At 36.8% G+C, this 20,324-nt stretch overlaps 1 protein-coding gene across 1 annotated transcript in view; it reads right to left on the bottom strand.

Moving 5' to 3' along the window:
• LOC114476221 (interleukin-1 receptor accessory protein-like 1) overlaps positions 1-20,324 on the bottom strand; it is a 316,582-nt gene that overhangs the window by 17,909 nt on the left and 278,349 nt on the right. The window contains exons 7-8 of the mRNA XM_028467582.1: positions 19,657-19,789; positions 3,215-3,360 (exon numbers count right to left, since the gene is read on the bottom strand). Coding sequence (XP_028323383.1) covers positions 3,215-3,360; positions 19,657-19,789 — 279 coding nt within the window. The remainder of the gene's footprint in view (positions 1-3,214; positions 3,361-19,656; positions 19,790-20,324) is intronic.

Raw genomic sequence — 20,324 nt, 5'->3', positions numbered from 1 at the left:
TCCCGGAGTGTCCAAAATTGGCCTACATTGTCCCAGAGTGTCTCAAATCGTACCCTATTGTCCCGAAGTGTCCTAAATTATCCCACATTGTCCAGGAGTGTCCTAAATTGTCACAAAGTGTCCCATATTCTCCCGGAGTGTCCTAAATTATCCCACATTGTCCAGGAGTGTCCTAAATTGTCACAGAGTGTCCCATATTGTCCCGGAGTGTCCTAAATTATCCCAAATTGTCCCGGAGTGTCCTAAATTATCCCACATTGTCCCGGAGTGTCCTAAATTGTCCCAGAGTGTCCCAAATTGTCCCAGAGTGTCCTAAATTGTCCCACATTGTCCCGGAGTGTCCTAAATTGTCCCACATTGTCCAGAAGTGTCCTAAATTGTCCCAAATTGTCCCAAAGTGTCCTAAATCGTCACAGAGTGTCCCGAATTGTCGCGGAGTGTCCTAAATTATCCCACATTGTCCAGGAGTGTCCTAAATTGTCACAGAGTGTCCCAAATTGTCCCGGAGTGTCCTAAATTATCCCACATTGTCCAGGAGTGTCCTAAATTGTCACAGAGTGTCCCATATTGTCCCGGAGTGTCCTAAATTATCCCACATTGTCCCGGAGTGTCCTAAATTATCCCACATTGTCCCGGAGTGTCCTAAATTGTCCCAGAGTGTCCCAAATTGTCCCAGAGTGTCCTAAATCGTCACAGAGTGTCCCGAATTGTCGCGGAGTGTCCTAAATTATCCCACATTGTCCAGGAGTGTCCTAAATTATCCCACATTGTCCAAAATTGTCCGGGAGTGTCCTAAATCATCCCACATTGTCTAGGAGTGTCCTAAATTGTCCCACATTGTCTAGGAGTGTCCTAAATTGTCCCAGAGTGTCCCAAATTGTCCGACATTGTCCTAGAGTGTCCCAAATTGTCCCGGAGTGTCCTAAATAATCCCACATTGTCCAGGAGAGTCCGAAATTGCTCTAGATTGTCCCAAATTGTCCCAGAGTGTCTCAAATGTCTCACATTGGGAACATGTGGGACACTCTGGGACAATGTAGAAAAATTTAAGACACTCTGGGACAATGTTGGGAAATTTGAGACACTCTGGAACAATGTGCCGCATACCACAAGAAACTGGCACATGGCAAAAGAAGGGGTTTTGTGTGTATTTATTGCCGTTTTGTGTTTTATTGTTGTCGTTTCATGTGGGTTTTTTTTTTAAGTCATTATGTGTATTTTTGTGTATATTTGGTTTTTCGGTTTGATCATAGAACATTTCCCCAACTATGTTTAAAATCCTAAATAAAAAGAAAAAATGAAGGAAAAAAAAAAATTCCTGTAAATTTCTGTGGAAAGTTTCCAACTTAGAAAATTCCTGGAATTTTGCAACCCCAGTTGCAATGTTACTTTGTCAAAAAATTCTACTCTTTTGAATTATTGCTAATATTTTTGTTTGGATTTGATCCAGTTATCTAAAATCCATTATTTAATTATTTTTTTGAAAAGATTATTTTATTTTTGTTTTTGAAATTAATGTCAAATAATATATATACTTGATTTATTAATATTAATATTAATGAATATTATTATTACTCTAACTTAAATAAACAGGTCAGTATTAAAACTGTACGCTGGTATAAAAGCCATTTATACAGTAAATAAAGAGGAACTAGGGCCGTCTTCAAAGCCTGATCCATCGCTGCCAGCTTCAAAAACGCAGAGAAACATCCTGAGATGCAAATGTGTTCAACGCTGACGACGTTAAGCCTGCAGAGACCCCCGACAAAAGCTCACTTATGTAACACGGCTTAAAATGTGCATCTGTGTCTGAAACGCATCATGTCTCAAAGTGTCAGAAACGGCACAGAGAAATCAAAGACAGGATGTAGGGAATGTTTGAGTGAAAAGACACAAGAGTTCCGGGCAGAAAAAACATGCTGAGAGTGATGAAATAAGCAAAAAACATCTCACAGTGTGTGTGTGTGTGTGTGTGTGTGTGTGTGTGTGTGTGTGTGTGTGTGTGTGTGTGTGTGTGTGTGTGGGTGGTATGGGGAGAGATTCACGGATATATCCACAAGTATGCACTAAAGTGCTTTTTTTTTAGATTTTCACATGTTCTTTATATTTTCACGTGTTTTTCATATTTTCATGTTTTTTTTAGATTTTTTTTTTCATTTTCACGTGTTCTTTTTTGTTTTATCGTGTATTTCTTTAAGATTTTCACGTGTTTTGTAGTTGTTCAGAGTTTTTTTTTTTTGATTTTCACATTTTCTTTTTAGATTGAACACTTTTTTTTTTATTTTAACGTGTTTTTCAGGTTTTCTCGTTTTTTATTTTCACGTGTTTTTTTTCCTTCATTTTTCCTTCATTCTTTTTTTCGTTTTCTCGTGTATTTCAGATTTCAACGTGTTTTTTAGATTTTCACGTGTTTTTCAGATTTTAACATTTTTTTTTTTTTTTTGATTTTCACGTTTTCTTTTTAGATTGAACACTTTTTTTTTTTTTTTTTCGATTTTAAAGTGTTTTTCAGATTTTAACGTGTTTTTCAGATTTTCACGTTTTTTTCAGATTTTCACGTTTCTTTTAGATTGAACACGTTTTTTTTTTATTTTAACGTGTTTTTCAGATTTTCACGTGTCTTTAGATTTGCAATTGCTTTTTTTTCTAGATTTTAACGTGTGTTTTTCAGATTTTCACAGGGTTTTTTAAATGTATTTTCACATGTTTTTTTTTTTTTTATTTAGATTTTTAAGTTGTGTTTTTTGTTTTTTTTGACATATGTTTTTCAGATTTTCACAGGGTTTTTATTTTCACATGTTATTTTTAGATTTCCACATATTTTTTGTCGTCTTTTTTAGATTTTAGCATGTGTTTTGTAGATTTTCACATGCGTTTCTTAGATTTTCACGTGTTTTTCAGAAACGTCATCAACGCGCAAATAACGCATGCGAAAATTCTGAATATATTTGTAAATATGTGTCTCTCCCTATAGTGAGGAGGGAGGCTAATGCTAATGCTCGCTGCAGGCTGCTGTAGATGAATAGAATTCCTGCTCTATCTGTCCAAAATGTCTCATTTTTTTCCGCCCGGAGGCAGAAAACAAGCAGTCATTTCCCAGAATCCCACAGGTGGTCGCTCTCCGTGAGTCACTGTAGGACGTTCACTCCACTGTCAGAGTGAAAACTATCAAATGTTCACCAACACACACGCCTCTCTACCCGTGTCCTCTCACCTTTCTTGATGAGTTGCACGTTGGCCTGTCGCCGTCCGTTGCCGTTCTCCACGTAGCACGAGTAGTTTCCCAGGTCGCTCTCGTCGGAGGAGTCGATGGTGAGAGAGATGGAGACCTCCTGCTCCCCCAGGTGCTCCCTGATTGTCCTGAAAAGGAACAGCTGCTGTGAGTGGTGGAGGAGGGAAGAGGAGTCGAACAATAATAATATTTACATGTGTTTTTTTTAGTTGCTAATTATATTATTTATTAAAAGTAGGGATGTAACGATTCACTCAACTCCCGATACGATTCGATTCACGATACTGGGTTCACGATACAATTCTCTCACGATTTATTTTACAAAATGGGACTGTAGACACATTTTTTTTTGGGAAAAAAACTAGAAAATACAGTAATATTTTCCTTTTATTTTTCATTGTCAAAAGAATTCCTTGATAAACTATTCAAAACAATGCAATTTAACTAAAAATAAATCTTGAATGAAATAAATAAAGGAATAATACAAATGAAAATGAAGCCTATTAATTTAAATTCTGGTTCTATAGTAAACAATGCAAAACTGCATAATAGTTATTTTTCTTTTTAAAAGTGCAACTGAAAATGTATTTTGTGCCTTAACAATTGGACTTTAAAAAAAAAAAAAAACCGTGATTGTAATGATTTACGTCATATTTGTTTGGACCAGCAGAGGGCGCTGGTAATACAGTGGACGGTTGGCATGCAGATATCTTTCAGTGAAGAAGAGAAGCTATGCTAGCAGACTGAGCTAATAGAAAAACGTGACTTTTACAGATATTCAAGTAATATTACAGATATTCTTTCGGTGATTAAGGGGTAATGAATCATTTATTAACATATTTAAGAGTAGAAGGCAGCCAGAAAGAAAGTATTAGCAGACTCCGCCCGCCACCTACACTTGTGGTGCTGGTTAAAAAAAGTACTGCGATTCAATTTTCAGAAAATCGATATCAACCGTGATACCTATGAATCGATTTTTAACTGCCTTACGATTAATCGTTACATCCCTAATTAAAAGTACCAGTCATCAGTACTCAGAAAAATAAATCTGCTACATTTGAACACCAGAGGGGTATTCCATAAAGTGGGTTATGTTCAAACTCTGAGTATGTTCAGGCTGAAATGAGGGAAACTCTGAGTATCCCATTCCTAAACGCGAGGTACGTTCTTCTCTGAGTCTGTTACCATGGCAACATTGTCCGTGAACTAAACCTGGTCGCTGGCAGGTTTTATCAAAAGAAACCCAGGGTTTCTGCCTGGCTCTGCCCCCATGAACACCGTTTCTGAACACTTTAATGAACCCTAACACTCTTCTCTGAAACACATTAGTAACATCACACACCACAGACGTGATCACATCATTAATGTTGTGTTGCTTTACTTTTTTTGTTTTTTTTTGTGTGCAAACGGTAGTTTTCTTTCTAACATTGTGGATACAGATCATTAAGTGAGTCACTGAGAGGTTGATCTGCATTAAAACATCTACTGACGTCTGTAGTAAAGTTCACTGAATACAAACCTGTGGATAATATAAAGGAGGAGATGATCATTTAAATGAATCCACTTTTAAAGGCTCGATTGTTGTTTTATATTGTTATACAGTTAAATCTGTAGATCACGTATCTTTGAAGATATGATGGCGCAGTGAGTTGGGACGTTGCTCTTGACCGCGACGGGTCGCGGGTTCGCTTTCCGCTTCAGTGTTTTTATATGACATTTTTTAGGACGTTGAGATGACTCTGGCGACAATATTACATTAAAAATCAACATAAATGATGCAATATCAAGCAGTATTTACTGTCTTTATATACAGTGTAACAGGAGGGCTCTCTATGCAGACATCCTATGCTGCTGACACGTCTCCTCAGACACAGTTTATTCATATTATTCACCGCTCGTCACGTCACTGAAGAGATAAAGTGATGAAGCGACCAAAAAGTGTAACTAATTACGGGTGATTTAAACTACTATAGTCACTGAAGACTGAACGCACCTTTAGAAGAGGCTCATATTCCTCAAACACCGGCATATTTTTCACCCATTACGGTGAATAAATCACTATTTTCCGGGTGGTTGTCATGGCAGCTCAAGTCATCTTCGATCCATTGATGATGGCTTTTTATCGCGCGCGTGCACGTAAGTTTACATACTCAGGGTGGATTGACCCACTTCATACCAGCTGTAATGGAATCAGATACCCAGAGTTTCCCATCGCGGGGTATGTTGACCCAGAGTTTATGGATAGACTCAGAAAAAGTTAACCCTCCTTTAAGGAATACCCCTCTGGAGAATTTAGCACTCGTTATAGATACAATTTGTAAATGAAACGTGTTTAAAAAAATGTTCAATAAAACCCAGAGCAGGTCAATTTAAATAATGAACGTAATAGGGGAGTATTCTAGTCTAAATCAATATTTCTCAAATCAGGGTACATGCACCCCAAAGGTTACGCGATGGCACTACAGGGGGTACTTGAGAAAGAGAGAGAGAGAGTGGGAAATGAACAACTTAAAGCATTAAAAATATGGGTTTTATAATGTTTGATGATAATACTAAATATTCACAAAACGACAACAAAAACAAAACAAAACAAAAAAATATACTTAGTATTAAAAAGGAACAGACAGACAAACAACAAAACACACAAAATGACAACAAAAACACACAAAATGAGAGAAAAACCCACAAGATCACTTCAAAATACACAAAACTAACAGAGAAACTTACTAAATGACACCAAAAACTGAGGATAATTTAAATAATATCAACAACACAAAAACACAAAATAAGACAAAAATATACTGTATAATAATAATAATAACAAACAACAAAATACACAAATGACACCAAAAACACACAAAATGATGACAGAAATGATCTTGCTGAGAACATGAACTGAAAATACATGGTTCCACATCAGGAGGGAGATGACTGTAGATGATAGAAACTATAGATATAAATCTATTCCGGGGGTATAAACACTTCTTCATTCCACTTATTTGTGTTCATCACTTATTCATTCCATCACTATGCTCTGTATTTGTTTTTTCACAAATTTCAGAGTAAAATAAAATAGTTTGAGAACCACTGGTTTAGAGGTTTGATCTGCAAAAAGAACATTAAAGGTGTCAGCTGACAGTGAGTGACAACATTTGCAGAGTCACAACACATTTGACTCATTGATGCTGAGCAGCAGAGACGTGTTTGTAGGACAACAATAACACGACTGTCACAAAGCGCTACGTTTAGCCAATAGGGCGAGAGCAGAAATCTACTGGATCACTCCACCAATACGCTGAATTCACTTTTCACAGTCCTGTATCCCTTCAGACAATTAACCTGAAGTCATGTACCCCCTACTCCTGCACACTGAAAACATAATAAAATATTAATGTAATGTTATATACAATGTAGCCCCACAGTGAATTTTACCTATCCTGTTGAGGAATAATATATAATATTAATGATAACTGGAATATTTGCATTTCAAGTGAGGATGCAGATGCTGGCCCGCATTACACTGCATTAACTTATTACTGGCATTAGCTAGCATTAGCATTATCTAGCATCAGCATTAGACTAGCAATAACCTAGCATTTGCATTAACCTAGCGTCATAATTAACATTAGCATAGCAATAGCATTAACCTAGCATTAGCCTATCATTATCATTGACCTAGTATTAGCTTTAACCTAGCATTATTGTTAGCCTAAAAATAGCACTAGTCTAGCATTAGCTATACCTAGCATTAGCTTAACAATAGCAATAACCTAACATTAACCTAGCATTAACATCCACCTAACATTAACTTTAACCCAGCATTAGCATTAGCCTAGCAATAACAATAACCTAACATCATCATTAACATTAGCATAGCAATAGCATTAACCTAGCATTAGCATTAGCCTAGCAATAGCATTAGCCAAGCAATAGCCTCGCAATAGCAATTAACTTAGCATCATCATTAACATTAGCATAGTAATAGCATTAAGCTAGCATTAGCCTAACATTATTATTTACCTAGTATTAGCTTTAACCTAGCATTCACTTAACATTAACTTGAACCCAGCATTAGCATAGCATTAGCCAAGCAATGATCTAGCATAATCATTAACATTAGCATAGCATTAATCTAGTATTAGCATTAGCCTAGCAATATTATTGACCTAGTATTAGCTTTAACCCAGCATTATCATTATCCAAGCAATAGCATTAGCCTAGCATTAACGTTAACCTAGCATTAGCTTAGTAATAGCAATAGCCTCGCATTAACCTAGCATTAGCATTCACTTAACATTAACTTTAACCCAGCTCTAGCATTAATCCAGCATTAGCCTAGCAATATCATTAGCCTAGCATTAGCATTAATCTAGTTTCCAATGTGGTCAGTGTTTTTAATTTCTATTCACGTACCCCCATGACAATGCGTACCCCTGGGGGTACCCGTACCCTACTTTGGGAACCAAGGCACTCGAACACAAACGAACTCAGTAGAAACAGCAGCTGTCCTCTCATTGGCTGAATGGAACGAACCATCAAAGTCTGCAGCTCTTCAAAAAGAATCAGTGAGACACCAACACCCTCAAAATGTCAAAATGGGCTTTTATTTTCCTCAAAAAGCCTTTTCTGCACAAACGTCTGCTGATAAGAACGTTAGCGACGACACTTTTCTCAGCTTACACTTCACACGGAAAGTCTTTCTTTCTTTTTGTTTTAACCAGCTGCAGTTCCATTTGTCCAACTTTAAAAAAAAAAACTGATCTCACAAACCGTCTGACAGTTTGTTTCAGTCCCAGAGCGACAAAAAAAAAAAAACCTCCAAAGTGGGAAAAGAGACGACGTTGAAGTTGAATTTCAGATGTTTGTACAGTGCTGTGAAATTAAAAAAAAAATGTTTCTACATGGGTTAGAATAAGCCAAGAGATGACCAGTGATTTTCAACTGTTGGGTCGGGACCCAAAAGTGGGTCACAGACCTGTTTCTAGTCGATCTAAGGTGTTTTTAATGAAAAAGAAGTGAAAAAAAAGATTGTGCCTTTATTTTATTTTTGTGTGTTTTTGGAGTCATTTTGTGTTTTTTTTGTTGACGTTTTGTGTTATTAAGAGTCATTTTGTGTGTACTTGTTGCTTTGTGTGTCTTTAGAATAATTATGTATTATGTATTTTTAATTTTGTTTGTTTTTGGGACTCATTTTGTGTATTTTGCTACTCTTTGTGTATCTTTGTCATTTGGCAGGTTTTTGTTTGTGTTTTTGAAAGACTCATTTTGTGCATCTTTACTGCTTTTTGCAAATTGTTTTGTCATTTCATGTACTTTTGGAATCTTTTTGTGTATTTTTGCAGGTTTTTTTGTGTATTTTTACACCATGTTGTGTGTTTTTGGAGTCATTTTGTGCGTTTACTTTGGGGGAGCTGCATGGTATTAGACTGACGTGCAGTTGGTCATTTCTGTTCTATACAATGACAGATTGTCTAGCAGACAGCAGCTTGTCTGCATGCGTGTGTGCGTGTGTGTGTGTATGTATGTGTGGCAACACTGGCAGCCCTTTTAAACTGTCTGGCTGATTGAGAGGAGACATCTACCAGAGAATGATCACTGCTGTCATTGTTGGATGTAGAGCAGACATCAGCAACTGGCGACCCTTGGTCTATTTTTCTGTGGACCCAAAACTGAACGCGCAATATGACTCCAAAAATAGTCAAAGTGGCAGAAAAATACACAGAAAATTACACAAAGTTACTCTAAAAACCACACAAAACAACACATAATGAGTATAAAAACACAAAACAACAATAAAAACACAAAACGACAACAAAAATACACAAAAGTAGAGTAAAAACACACATAACGAAAGTAAAAAAAAGACACAAACACCAAAAACACACAAAATCACAGCAAAAACACACAAAACAAGAGGAAAAAAAAACACAATATGACAATAAAAACACACATAAGCACTAAATACACACAAAACAAGAGTAAAAACACCAAAAACTATAATAAAAACACACAAAACGACAATAAAAACACACAAAACACGAGTGAAAACACACAAAACATCAATAAAAACACAAAATGACAATGACAAAACACAACACAAATTAGAGTTAAAACACAAAAACGAACATACAAAAAAACACAAAATCACAGCAAATACACACAAAACGAGAGCAAAAACACACATAAGCACTAAATACACACAAAACGAGAGTAAAAACACACATAACGACAGTAAAAACACACATAACGAGAGTAAAAACACACAAAACAAAAGTAAAAACGCACAAAACAACAGCAAAAACACACAAAAGTAGAGTAAAAACACACAACGACAGTAAAAACACACAAAACGACAGTAAAAACACACAAAACACAAGTGAAAACCCATAAAACAATACAAACACAAAAAATGACAATGAAAACACTCAAAATGACAGCAAAAACACACAAAAGTAGAGTAAAAACACACAAAATGACAAAAGAACACACATAATGACACTAAAAACAAAATTACAGGTAAAACACACAAACATACAAAAACACACAAAACCACTGCAAAAACACACAAAACAAGAGTAAAATCACACAAAACAAGAGTAAAAACACCCCAAATCACAGTAAAAAAAGCCAAACACTAAAAACCCAGAAAATGACAGGAAAAACACACCAAAATGACAGTAATTACACATAACGACAATAAGAACACAACATTATAGGTAAAACACAGACATCAACACCAAAAACACAAAACGATAGTAAAAACACACATATACAGTATATTAGGAATTATTATTTAAACTGCCCACCCTGACATTTCAAAAACTACACCCTGTACCTTTAAGGCCTTTACTAGTCTGCAGGTCATATACAGTATATATTTATATATGTATAAATCGACAATATCGCTAAATGTGAGGAGCAAACAATGCACGTACATCTACTCGAGGAGCAGGTGATTTAGGAGGATGTGTGTTGTTTGTGACCCTGACCTGTAATAAAATTTATAAATGGAAAACAAGTGTGCTGTGTTGGTCAATGTAAATGTCAGTGTGTGTGTGTGTGTGTGTGACAACAAAGAGCTACTGAGTTACTAGAGCTCTGCTTTCATGTTTGGTTTATATATTAATGATTGTATATGTGTGAGAGCAACAATAATTAACTCTTACCCATAATAAGATGATATTTCTCCTGCAGCTTCTGAACATCGGAGCTCAAACAATGAAACAAAAGCTCTATTTCATGTATTACAGGCTGCGTTCAGGGCTTTATTCTCTAATATTGATTCCCATTCATCCCTAGATGTAATTTTGTGCTGCCCCGAGAGTAAATATGTAGAAAAACACACTCAGCGACAGGAACAAACACAAAATCACAACAAAACAAGCCCGAAAAATACAAAACAACAACAAAAATGAACAAAATGATGACAAAAACGCACAAAATGGCAACAAAAACACACAGAATTAATCCAAAATGATCTAAAAACGCACAAAATCGAAACAAAACAAGTAAAAAAAAATACAGAACAAGAACAAAAATGCACAAAATGAGGACAAAACAACACAAAATGGCAACAAAAACACACAAAATGAATCCAAAAACACTCAAAATTACAACAAAACCCAACATAAAGACAAAAAAAATCAAAGTAATCCAAAAGCACAAAACATGGCAACAAAAACATACTAAGTAACAGATAAATACACAAAATGACTCCAAATAAATACAAAACAAGAACAATAACTAGGCAAAATTAACAAAATGGCAAAATGTAAACAAAGACACATATTGAAAAAAACAAATACAGATAGAAAAATCACAAAATAGCCCTAAAAACACAAAATTACTTCAATAACACACAAAACTGCAATGCAATGATGCAAAATCACTCCAAAAAACATACATTACAGACAAATGTGGACAAAAATACACAAAAAGATGGTAAAATACATAAAAATAAGCATAATAAGAATGAACAAAAATTTACTGAAAATAACACAAAATGATGATGTCATCACTGTAAAGGGTGATGATGTCAGAATTGTACAGAAGTTCCACTGTGATGATGTCATCGGTGCCAGGTGGTAGCAAATTCAATGTTCAATGGGGCGCGATCGAGTCATTTTGCCATTCACATGTCCAATTCCACCAAAATATCAAAAACATTTTTGCCAGTCCGAATACGCGTCATGAGTTTTTGAACGTTTAGGCCCTCAGAAATGCAATCACTTTTTAGTACGAAGAATAATAAAAAAAAAAAAAAGGTGAATTACAATTAGTGTTGCACATCTCTTTGAGATAAATGATTCGATATGCATCTAGATACACAGGTTACGATTCGATGAAAAAAACGACCTTTTTTTACAGACCGATTCGTTTATCCAATCAATTGGGTACGAATCAATTGGATACAAAATGATACGATACGAAACGATTCGATATAAATCGATTCGATACGATTCAATTTGATACGAAAGTATTTAATACGAAAGAATTCGATACAAAATAATTCCATACGGAATAATTCGAGACGAAAGAATTTGATACGAAAGAATTCGATACGGAAGAATTCGATACGAAACAATTTGATTTGATGTTTTATGAAATAAACAAGATAAAGAAGCTAAAGTACAATATTTACTTTTCAAAAATGTAAAAGACCATGCATTGTGGCTTTATGGCACTGGCAAAACAAAAACAGAAAAGAAAAACACAAAAAATCACGTCAACGTATTTCTTTTTAGACATGGACCAAAAAAGAATAATAATAACAAAGTGCAATGTTTTGAACACTCGAGGTAGGTAAGAAAAATACATTTCAATGTAAGTAAACAAACCACGTAACAATAAATTAATTATGATGACCCCTGGTGGTCATTATCTTAACATCTTATCTCTCTTTTTTTTCTTCTTCTTTTTTCTTCTTTTTTTTTAATCTTTTTTTTTTCTCCTTTTTTCTTTTATTAGAGGGAGGATATAAAAAGGGAGAGCAGTGTTACACCTAAGTGGAGAGGGAGGGGGAGGGGAAAGGGAGCAGGGAGCAGGGAGCAGGGAGGAGAGACTCAAGGTAGGAAATAGAAAGGGTGGGAATAATAGATTGTTTTACAGTGAGGGTGAGATGTGAAGTTGTAGAATATATTGTGCTTATTATGTTGTGTAATCAAGCCAGTATGGTGACAAGTGTGAAGCTTAGCTATAATGGTGGTGGCTGTGAACAGGGGGAATGAGTGAGTGGTAGTACGTAAAGCAGGTATTTGGGATTAACGTGTCTAAAGTTAAGCCCAGTATGAGTTTTATCCCACATCCCAAGGCGTGCCAGTGCATCGTATACCAGTATATGTGCAAAAAAACGTCTACCGCAAACCCAGGAACTGCCCCGGGCCCGCAGATGCAGCCTGGCCAGCAGAAAGAGCGGGGGCCAGGAAGCCCCAGGCCATCAACCCACGGCTGAGCAATCCCCCAGACGCCCCCAAGATCCCAGGCCGAGAGGCAGCCACCGCCCCCACACACACATCCGAGGAAGCCCCAAGCAGCAGAGCACCCAGCGCATCCCGTCACCGACCCAAACCCCAAACCCCAAGGCCCCCCACCAGCATCCCGCCCCCCCCACCCACCCACACCCAAGCACCCAACCCCCGAGGGGAGGGCCCAGAGAGCCCCCCACCCGAGACCCCAGCAGCGGAGCCAAGGTCCACGCCCAGCAGACGGCCAGAGCCGGCGGGCACTCGCCGGCGGGCCCAGAGCCAGCAGGGATCAGACTCCAGGCCAGAAGGACCCGGAATGGAAGCAGCACCAAGAGCAGCTCCCCCAGGGACAGCGACCACGCCCATAGTCACCGAGGGCACCAAGGGGATGCTGCAAGTTGCCCCGCCGGCCCCCAGGCACACCGACTAGGCACCCCAGAGTGCGCCATATAGCCTTTCCTTGATGCCGCCCGCGCGATGAGCCCTAGAAAGCCCCACCCCCCCACCAAATGGCCCAGTCACACCGCAGATCTTAACATCTTATCTCAACAATGTTTAACACAAAGTGGCAAAAAAAATTTAGAGAAAATAAATGCGCAACAAAAAATACAAAAATAAATCAAACAGCTACTTTTTGACCTGGGAAAAGTAATATGATTCAAAGTGCAAAGTAAACTGTCCTACATTTACAATCATTATAGCTGTTACCTCACAGGTAAATTATAATAGGGTCCTAGGGTTGTGCTTGGGCCCTAAATATACAAAAATGTGAGTAAAAACTACAAAACGACCACAAAAAAACACACAAAGCCTTTGTTGTTGCCTGTGTTAAAGATCTGATTGGTCGTTATTATAAATGTGACTCTAGCCTCACATGAGCTTCACTTTAATGAAGCACTGAGGGTCTCTCACATCAAAATCAGTGCGGCAGTACAATTTTTCCAAAAGCCCGCAACTTTTCCGCAACTTCGCTGAAAAAAAACAAATATGCCGCCGCTTATTTTTGCCACTTAAGTGCTTGCAGTTGCTACAGGAGTAGCGGAGGATGTACTATGGGCTTTGTACTGTATATGTCGACTCCGCACCGACTGCTGCCGCCCACTAAAGCAGTGCGTCTATGTGTATTATGTCTATGCTTGGCGCTACGTACAAGGAACCTACGAAGATTACAACCAGTGCCGAGAGAAAGCGTTCAATGGAGTCATGTGCAATAGAAATACCTTGCATTTGCTTACAAAAATATGGGCTAAGGACCGTGCAAAACAGTATCCAACGATGCTTCATAAGAGTGGAGGTAAACTTTTTTTGTTGAAAATGCAATGTTATCATCGATCAAAAGCGGAAGTCGTCTATGGACGACCATTTTGCTTCTGCAAAGCACGTCAAGAGAATGCAAGCCAGTGCACAACCCCATGTGGGAGAACAAACAGGAAGCACACAATATCATTACATACAGTATGTTTGTTAATGCTTTTAATTTTTTATTTATTTTTGTTTTGCTTAAAGAAATATGTCTTCATGACAGATTCATGTTATGCACTTTAAGATTCCTTAACTTCAATATTGTTTACTGACTTGCGCTTCTGATGATCATTTTGATTAAAAACTGTTCCACCTTTTGCATTCAGGGTATGCTCAGTGTACAAGCTAAAAAAAAATAAAAAAAAATAATAATAACCAATAACCAAATAATTATCCTAATTGTGAAAGTATGTTTTAGGGCTGAAAAAAAATCACAACTTTTTACTGCAACTTTTAGAAAACTGGCCCGCGAAAACCAGGCATTTCAGCCTGCAACAATCACAAAAAATGCCCGCGATATCCTGGAGGGACTGATAATATAACAGTGAATTTTGTACTATTATATACCATTATAATAGGACATATGTCCCATATTAAATTATCTTCACTCTGTAGGGAGCGCTCACGCGCCAATGTTCATTTTTCCACATTGAGCTGGGTTAGGGCCGGGAGTTTAACATCTAAGTCACATTTAACGCAAATTGGAGTTTGTATGTGCAAATGGGAGCATTTTCCAAAAATTCAATATTTTGTCATTTTTGGACAAAATTCACAGCTCCGCCCTGCAAACACCATAAAAGTGATATAAAATCTATGGATAGCTTACAGTGTCCCACTTCTCTAAATGATCTCCAGCCTTTTGAACCCCGGCAGTGCAACGCCCTAAGAGATTTTGCCATTTTCAATTTTCAATTCATGATTCTGGACTTCCTGTGTGTTTTTTGGCGTGGTCTTGATAATGTTTTTTACTTGTCTTGTCGTGGTCTACTTCTGTGTCAATTTTCATCATTCTACGATGACTTAATTTTTTTGCAATTCCTATCTCGTAATGCATTTTTGGCGTACTTGGGGGTGCTGGCGCGTCAAAATTTTTGCATTTTTTAAATCGGAAATAGCCAGAAATTAGAGAAGCCCGCGATTGAATTTTGTTGGAATTTTTGTGACTCTACATCAGTGTTTTCCAACCAGGGGTACGCGTACCCCTAGGGGTACGTGAGCACATTGCAGGGGGTACGTGGAAAAATTAAGAATTTATTTCCAAGGTAATAAAAAATATTCTCAGTCATTTCACAAGTCCGTTAATAAAAAGGTACGTGTGCGCTATGACGTGTTTTTAAAGTTTAAAAGCCTGTTTAAAGGGGACATATTCAATGAAGCTCCTTTTGTGGTAAATGTCATAACACAGGCAGGTTAATTATTTGTTTTGTATTTATTTATTTATATTACTTATTATTTTTATTTATTTACCTATTTAATTTCTAATTTCAACTTTATTATTTTTCTTTATTGACGATATGATCATAATATATTCGTATTAATAATACAAATGTTACTATAATATTATTTCTTATATTAATCATTTTTATTGCCTTAAAAGCAACGTAATTTTATATTTAATTTGAGTTAAATGAGAAGATAATGCCTAAATATTAATTGTTCGATTTAAGAAGATAAAATAAAATGACTTAAATATTCCGTTGTGTTATGTTCTACTTTTGGAGAATCATGAACACGTATGAGTGAGTGGGTACTCATGGTATGACAAAAAGGCTAAAGGGGTACACAAGACAACAAAGGTTGGGAACCACTGCTCTACATAATGATTCAGTGGGTGAAAAGTAGGTGAGTTGGTTCCGACACCAGGAAAGAAAGAAAGAAAGAAAGAAAGAAAGAAAGAAAGAAAGAAAGAAAGAAAGAACAATATTCCAGTACAATAATAATATTTCTCCTTTTTGAGTACCATAAACTATACATTTTTGAAAAGCGCGGGGGCATGTCTACGACATGACAAGGGTCCCTGGTCATTGACGGGCACGTAGTGTTTGCAAAGGCTCCGCCCCTTCCATCATAGTGTGGCCACTATGAGAGCAAGAGGCCCTTCGCCAGCTCTCGGTGCTCGGTCCAAAATTACTCCAAAACTCAACACAACCGAAACACATATAAATTACTCCAGAGGAGACAAAATGACACACAGGAAACAAAAACTCTTTGTTGAGTTGATGCTAAGATTGACCATTATTCGAATGCTGACATGAACATTGATCATGTGACCCTCAGATCAGAAACCACAACAATCTGCATCGAAAACCAATAAAAGAAACCTACACAGTGCAAAAACACTCCTTAAATAGTGATGGAAGACAATCAAGGCAATGGTCCTCACCTGTGTGGAAACAAAAAAGAAAATCTACACAATCTCCCTCCACTTATATATAAAACTTAAACTATTACAATAAACTGACACAGAGACTGGAAGAGAAACACAATAATGTTTCTTCCTTTAGTGGATTTATTTTCTTTTACATCCTGTTTTACTTTCCAAATCCCATCCCAACAATGAACATATCCTCATATTTCACACAGATCTGTTTAATTAAACACATCGATCAGCAAAGTGTAAACTTTAATGAGGAATGAGGCGTAAATATGAGCTGATAATAAACGTATGTAATCTTAATGGACTCCTGGGCGCGTTATTGATGACGGGCATTGATTATTCACTTAAGGAGGACGAACGCGAGTAATTTGTCTCTTTGAGTCGAACGAATGAGAAATGTTTCCCTGAGGAGTCGTAACGAGGTAAAGATGTTGAGCTTTGTATTCAACAGGATGTGTGTTACACTCCAAAAAACATCAAAGAGCTTTATCATATCTTTGGAGTGTGCAGCCTTCCCAGCATGCTTTGCAGGGCTGTGTTTTCACCACTAATCAAGATTCGAGACCACTTCTGAGTGTTTGTGTGTAACACAGAAGTCCATATGTAAAGAGACACACTATAAATAAATAATAAATAAAGTCATTCACCAGTTAAAATGGCACAACAACAAACACAAAAAGACAGAATATTACACAAAAACAGCAAAAACACACATGACTCTGGAAAAAATACAAAATAATGAACAAATACAGTAAAAAGACAGAAAAAAACACACAAAAGTATTTCAACAATACACAAGACTACAAATAAAATAAATACATATGCTAATATATAAACAAAAATACCCACAAAATGACAACAAAAACACATAGAATGACAGAAAAATAACAAAAACACTCAAATGACCACCCCAAAAAACACAAAAATTACCCATTACACACAAAACAACAAAAAATTGACAGAAAAAAAAAAAAAAAAATTGACGCAAAAAAACAACATTATTACAAAAGAACAAAAATGGCAGAAAAATAATCAAAAAACTAAAAATGACTCCCAAAAAAGTACAAGATAATAAATACATAGAATTACTCCAAAAACTCACAATAAGACACATAAACAAAAATAACAAGTACAAAAATATATAGAATGCCAGAAAAATTACAAATAATATTATTATAATAAATAATACAACAAAGTACACACAATTGCGCAAATTACCCTTAAAACAAACAAAAACAACCTGTAATGGCAGAAAAAAACCAAAAAAAACAAAACAAAACAGCAATGACTCTGAAATGCGTACAAGATAACCAATACACACAAAAACAGCAAAAAATACTCCATAAATGACTTGAAAAACATCCAATATTACACATACATAAAACTAACAAAAATACACATGACACACAAAACAACAACAATATACAGAATAACTGAAAAATATACAAAATACAACAAAAAATACACAAAATGACTTCACAAAACAACAGAAATAAAAACAAAACCCTTTGTTTTTCCTGCATTAATGCTCAGATCACTCAATATTCAACACTATTAATCTTGAACCATTCAGCTTTAAAATATGTTCACATCACATTACTAGTAACAACCTTTTATAACTTTTTTTCTCATTTATTTTCAGTTTCTTAATGAAATATTGTAGTCATGTTTTTTTGCAGTTTTGTTTGAAGGAAACCAGCTTAATGTTTCTACCTCGGCTCATGTTTCGCTGATGTAGCTCATGCTGCGTCGTGCACATATATATTGTTCAGCATAAACTGAAATATTAAACAGCTGCATAAGGCATTCATGAATATTCTATCAATGATGGCTTGCTAGTGAAAGGTTTTCCTGGTTGTTTAATGTGTTGATGTGTGCTCACACACTCGTTCTAAGTGCGTTTAAACCAGTGATTAAAGTCACCGCCCTCGAGGTCCGTGAGAACCAAAGAGCCTCATGAATTAGTAATAATAGTTTGTTCAGGATCTGCTTTATGGTATATCTATATCTATATCCAGAATTTGGGCCAGATTTTGACCGGCACTTATTTGATTGGATCCAGCACCTCATTTAACTCATTCAGTGCCAGCCATTTTCAAAATTTCTACCCCACTCAGTGCCAGCCGTTTCTGAGCATTTTGACAAATTTTTAAAGACCCACAGAATATTTTGTCCTATGACAATCTGAATTCTGACACCAGATTATGAAAGATTAAAGTCTCTAATTTCATTAAAAAAATAGTTTCTAGCTTGTTTTGTTCTTCCGTAATCAGCAGTTGAATAGAAAAATCGCCAGTTTGTGACAAAAAGCTGAGAAAAACGGCTTTTTCTGAAAAAACCTATTAGTGTCTTTGAAGACATTTTTTTTTGCTTTAGTGACACCTCAACATTGGTTTCTTTCTATACAATTATAAAAACAACACAGGGCTTTTAATGGCAAATATATTATTATTTTGTTATCTAGGTCAGAGTTGAATGGATTTTATACTGTATTTTGGCCTTCCTCCGAGTCTCTCCCCCCACCATTCTCCCCACTGGCAACTTCCTCCTCATCTCGGACATGCCGAGTGTCACCGCTTGCCCCGTTTTTTGATCGTTTTATCTCACCATCGCGACACTCTCAATAGTCCACTAAGGTTCCACACATGCTCTGGTCGAGTGTGCGCTGCTTTGTGCTGGTGGGAACTTCAGCATCAACTCTCGTTGCGCCATTTTCTGTTTCGTAAACTCCTTTCCTCTGCCTATCACGGGTGATCGCTCATCCAAAGGTGCACTGCTGCCACCTACATGTCACCAGTTGGTCACTACATCATGGTACAAGTTAGATATTCACCGGAGAGCTTTGTCACACTGTCTCCAAGCAATCACAGCCGAAAAACACAATTCACGTCTATCGACGTGAATGGCACTCAATGAGTTAAAAAGAAATAAAAAATCCCAACACCTTTTTTTGCTTTTAGGTGTTTTGATTCGATTTTTAAGTATTATATGTGGGCATGTCATTTATTGAGCTGAAATCACTGGAGGGGTTTTTGTGTTCTGAAAGTTTGTGGCTAATTTATCTGTCACAGAGAGAAACAGAGAGACGTATGCGCTCCGTAACAGGTGATTGTCCGTGCTTCTTTAATGCTGATTCATCAACATTTTGGTTAATTGGTTGTTTGTGTTCAAGTGATAATATTAGTCCATTTAGTTAGCAAAAGGCACTTTAAAAAAACGTATTCCGCAAGAACACCACCCGGAGTTTGTTCTGGGGCCGTCTATATCTAAATAGTTCTTACTTGATGTCGCTCTCCTGAATCCGCTCCTCATCCAGGTCTTCTATAAACTTCTCTCCTTTCATCCAGTAGATTAACGGACTGACGTCGCCGCTGTAGCCGAAGAACGCTCGGCACGTCAGGTTCACAGGACTGCCTGAGGAACGGAAAGAAGAGGGTGAAAAGTGAATGTTTATGTTAATGTTACGTCAACGTTTTGGTCCTGGAGGGCTGCGGCTCTGCACGCCTCCCTCCTTGGGTCGTCTGTAAAACTGGAAGCTGGAAATGTCATTAACATGAGCACAAAGATACTCCACAATGCAATGCAAGAAAATGCAATTTTTCCTTCTTTTTGGAGTATGGGATTGACCTATGATACAAAACGCCTGGTTACAAAAAAAGCACCACCAAAAAAAACCATACTGTATATATATATACACCACTTTTTCACCTAATGTCACATGTTGACCAATTATTGTCACTTTTAACCTCTTTTCACCATATTTCATGCTTAGTTTTGACAATTTAACCACATTCACAATCTGTCCATCATTTTATTACCAGCTTAAACTAATTGTTCCTACTTTTTAAATTACAATACCCCATTTCTGCCACCCTTTCCAACATTTTTGATCACTTTTCCCCCTAATGTGGCATATGTTGACCCATTTTTGTCACTTATAACCCCTTCT

This window comes from Gouania willdenowi, chromosome 2 (genome assembly GCF_900634775.1).
Source record: "Gouania willdenowi chromosome 2, fGouWil2.1, whole genome shotgun sequence".
Lineage (NCBI taxonomy): Eukaryota > Metazoa > Chordata > Actinopteri > Blenniiformes > Gobiesocidae > Gouania > Gouania willdenowi.
The sequence above is the reverse complement of the archived record's forward strand: the minus strand, read 5'-3'. Positions and strand labels throughout refer to the sequence as shown.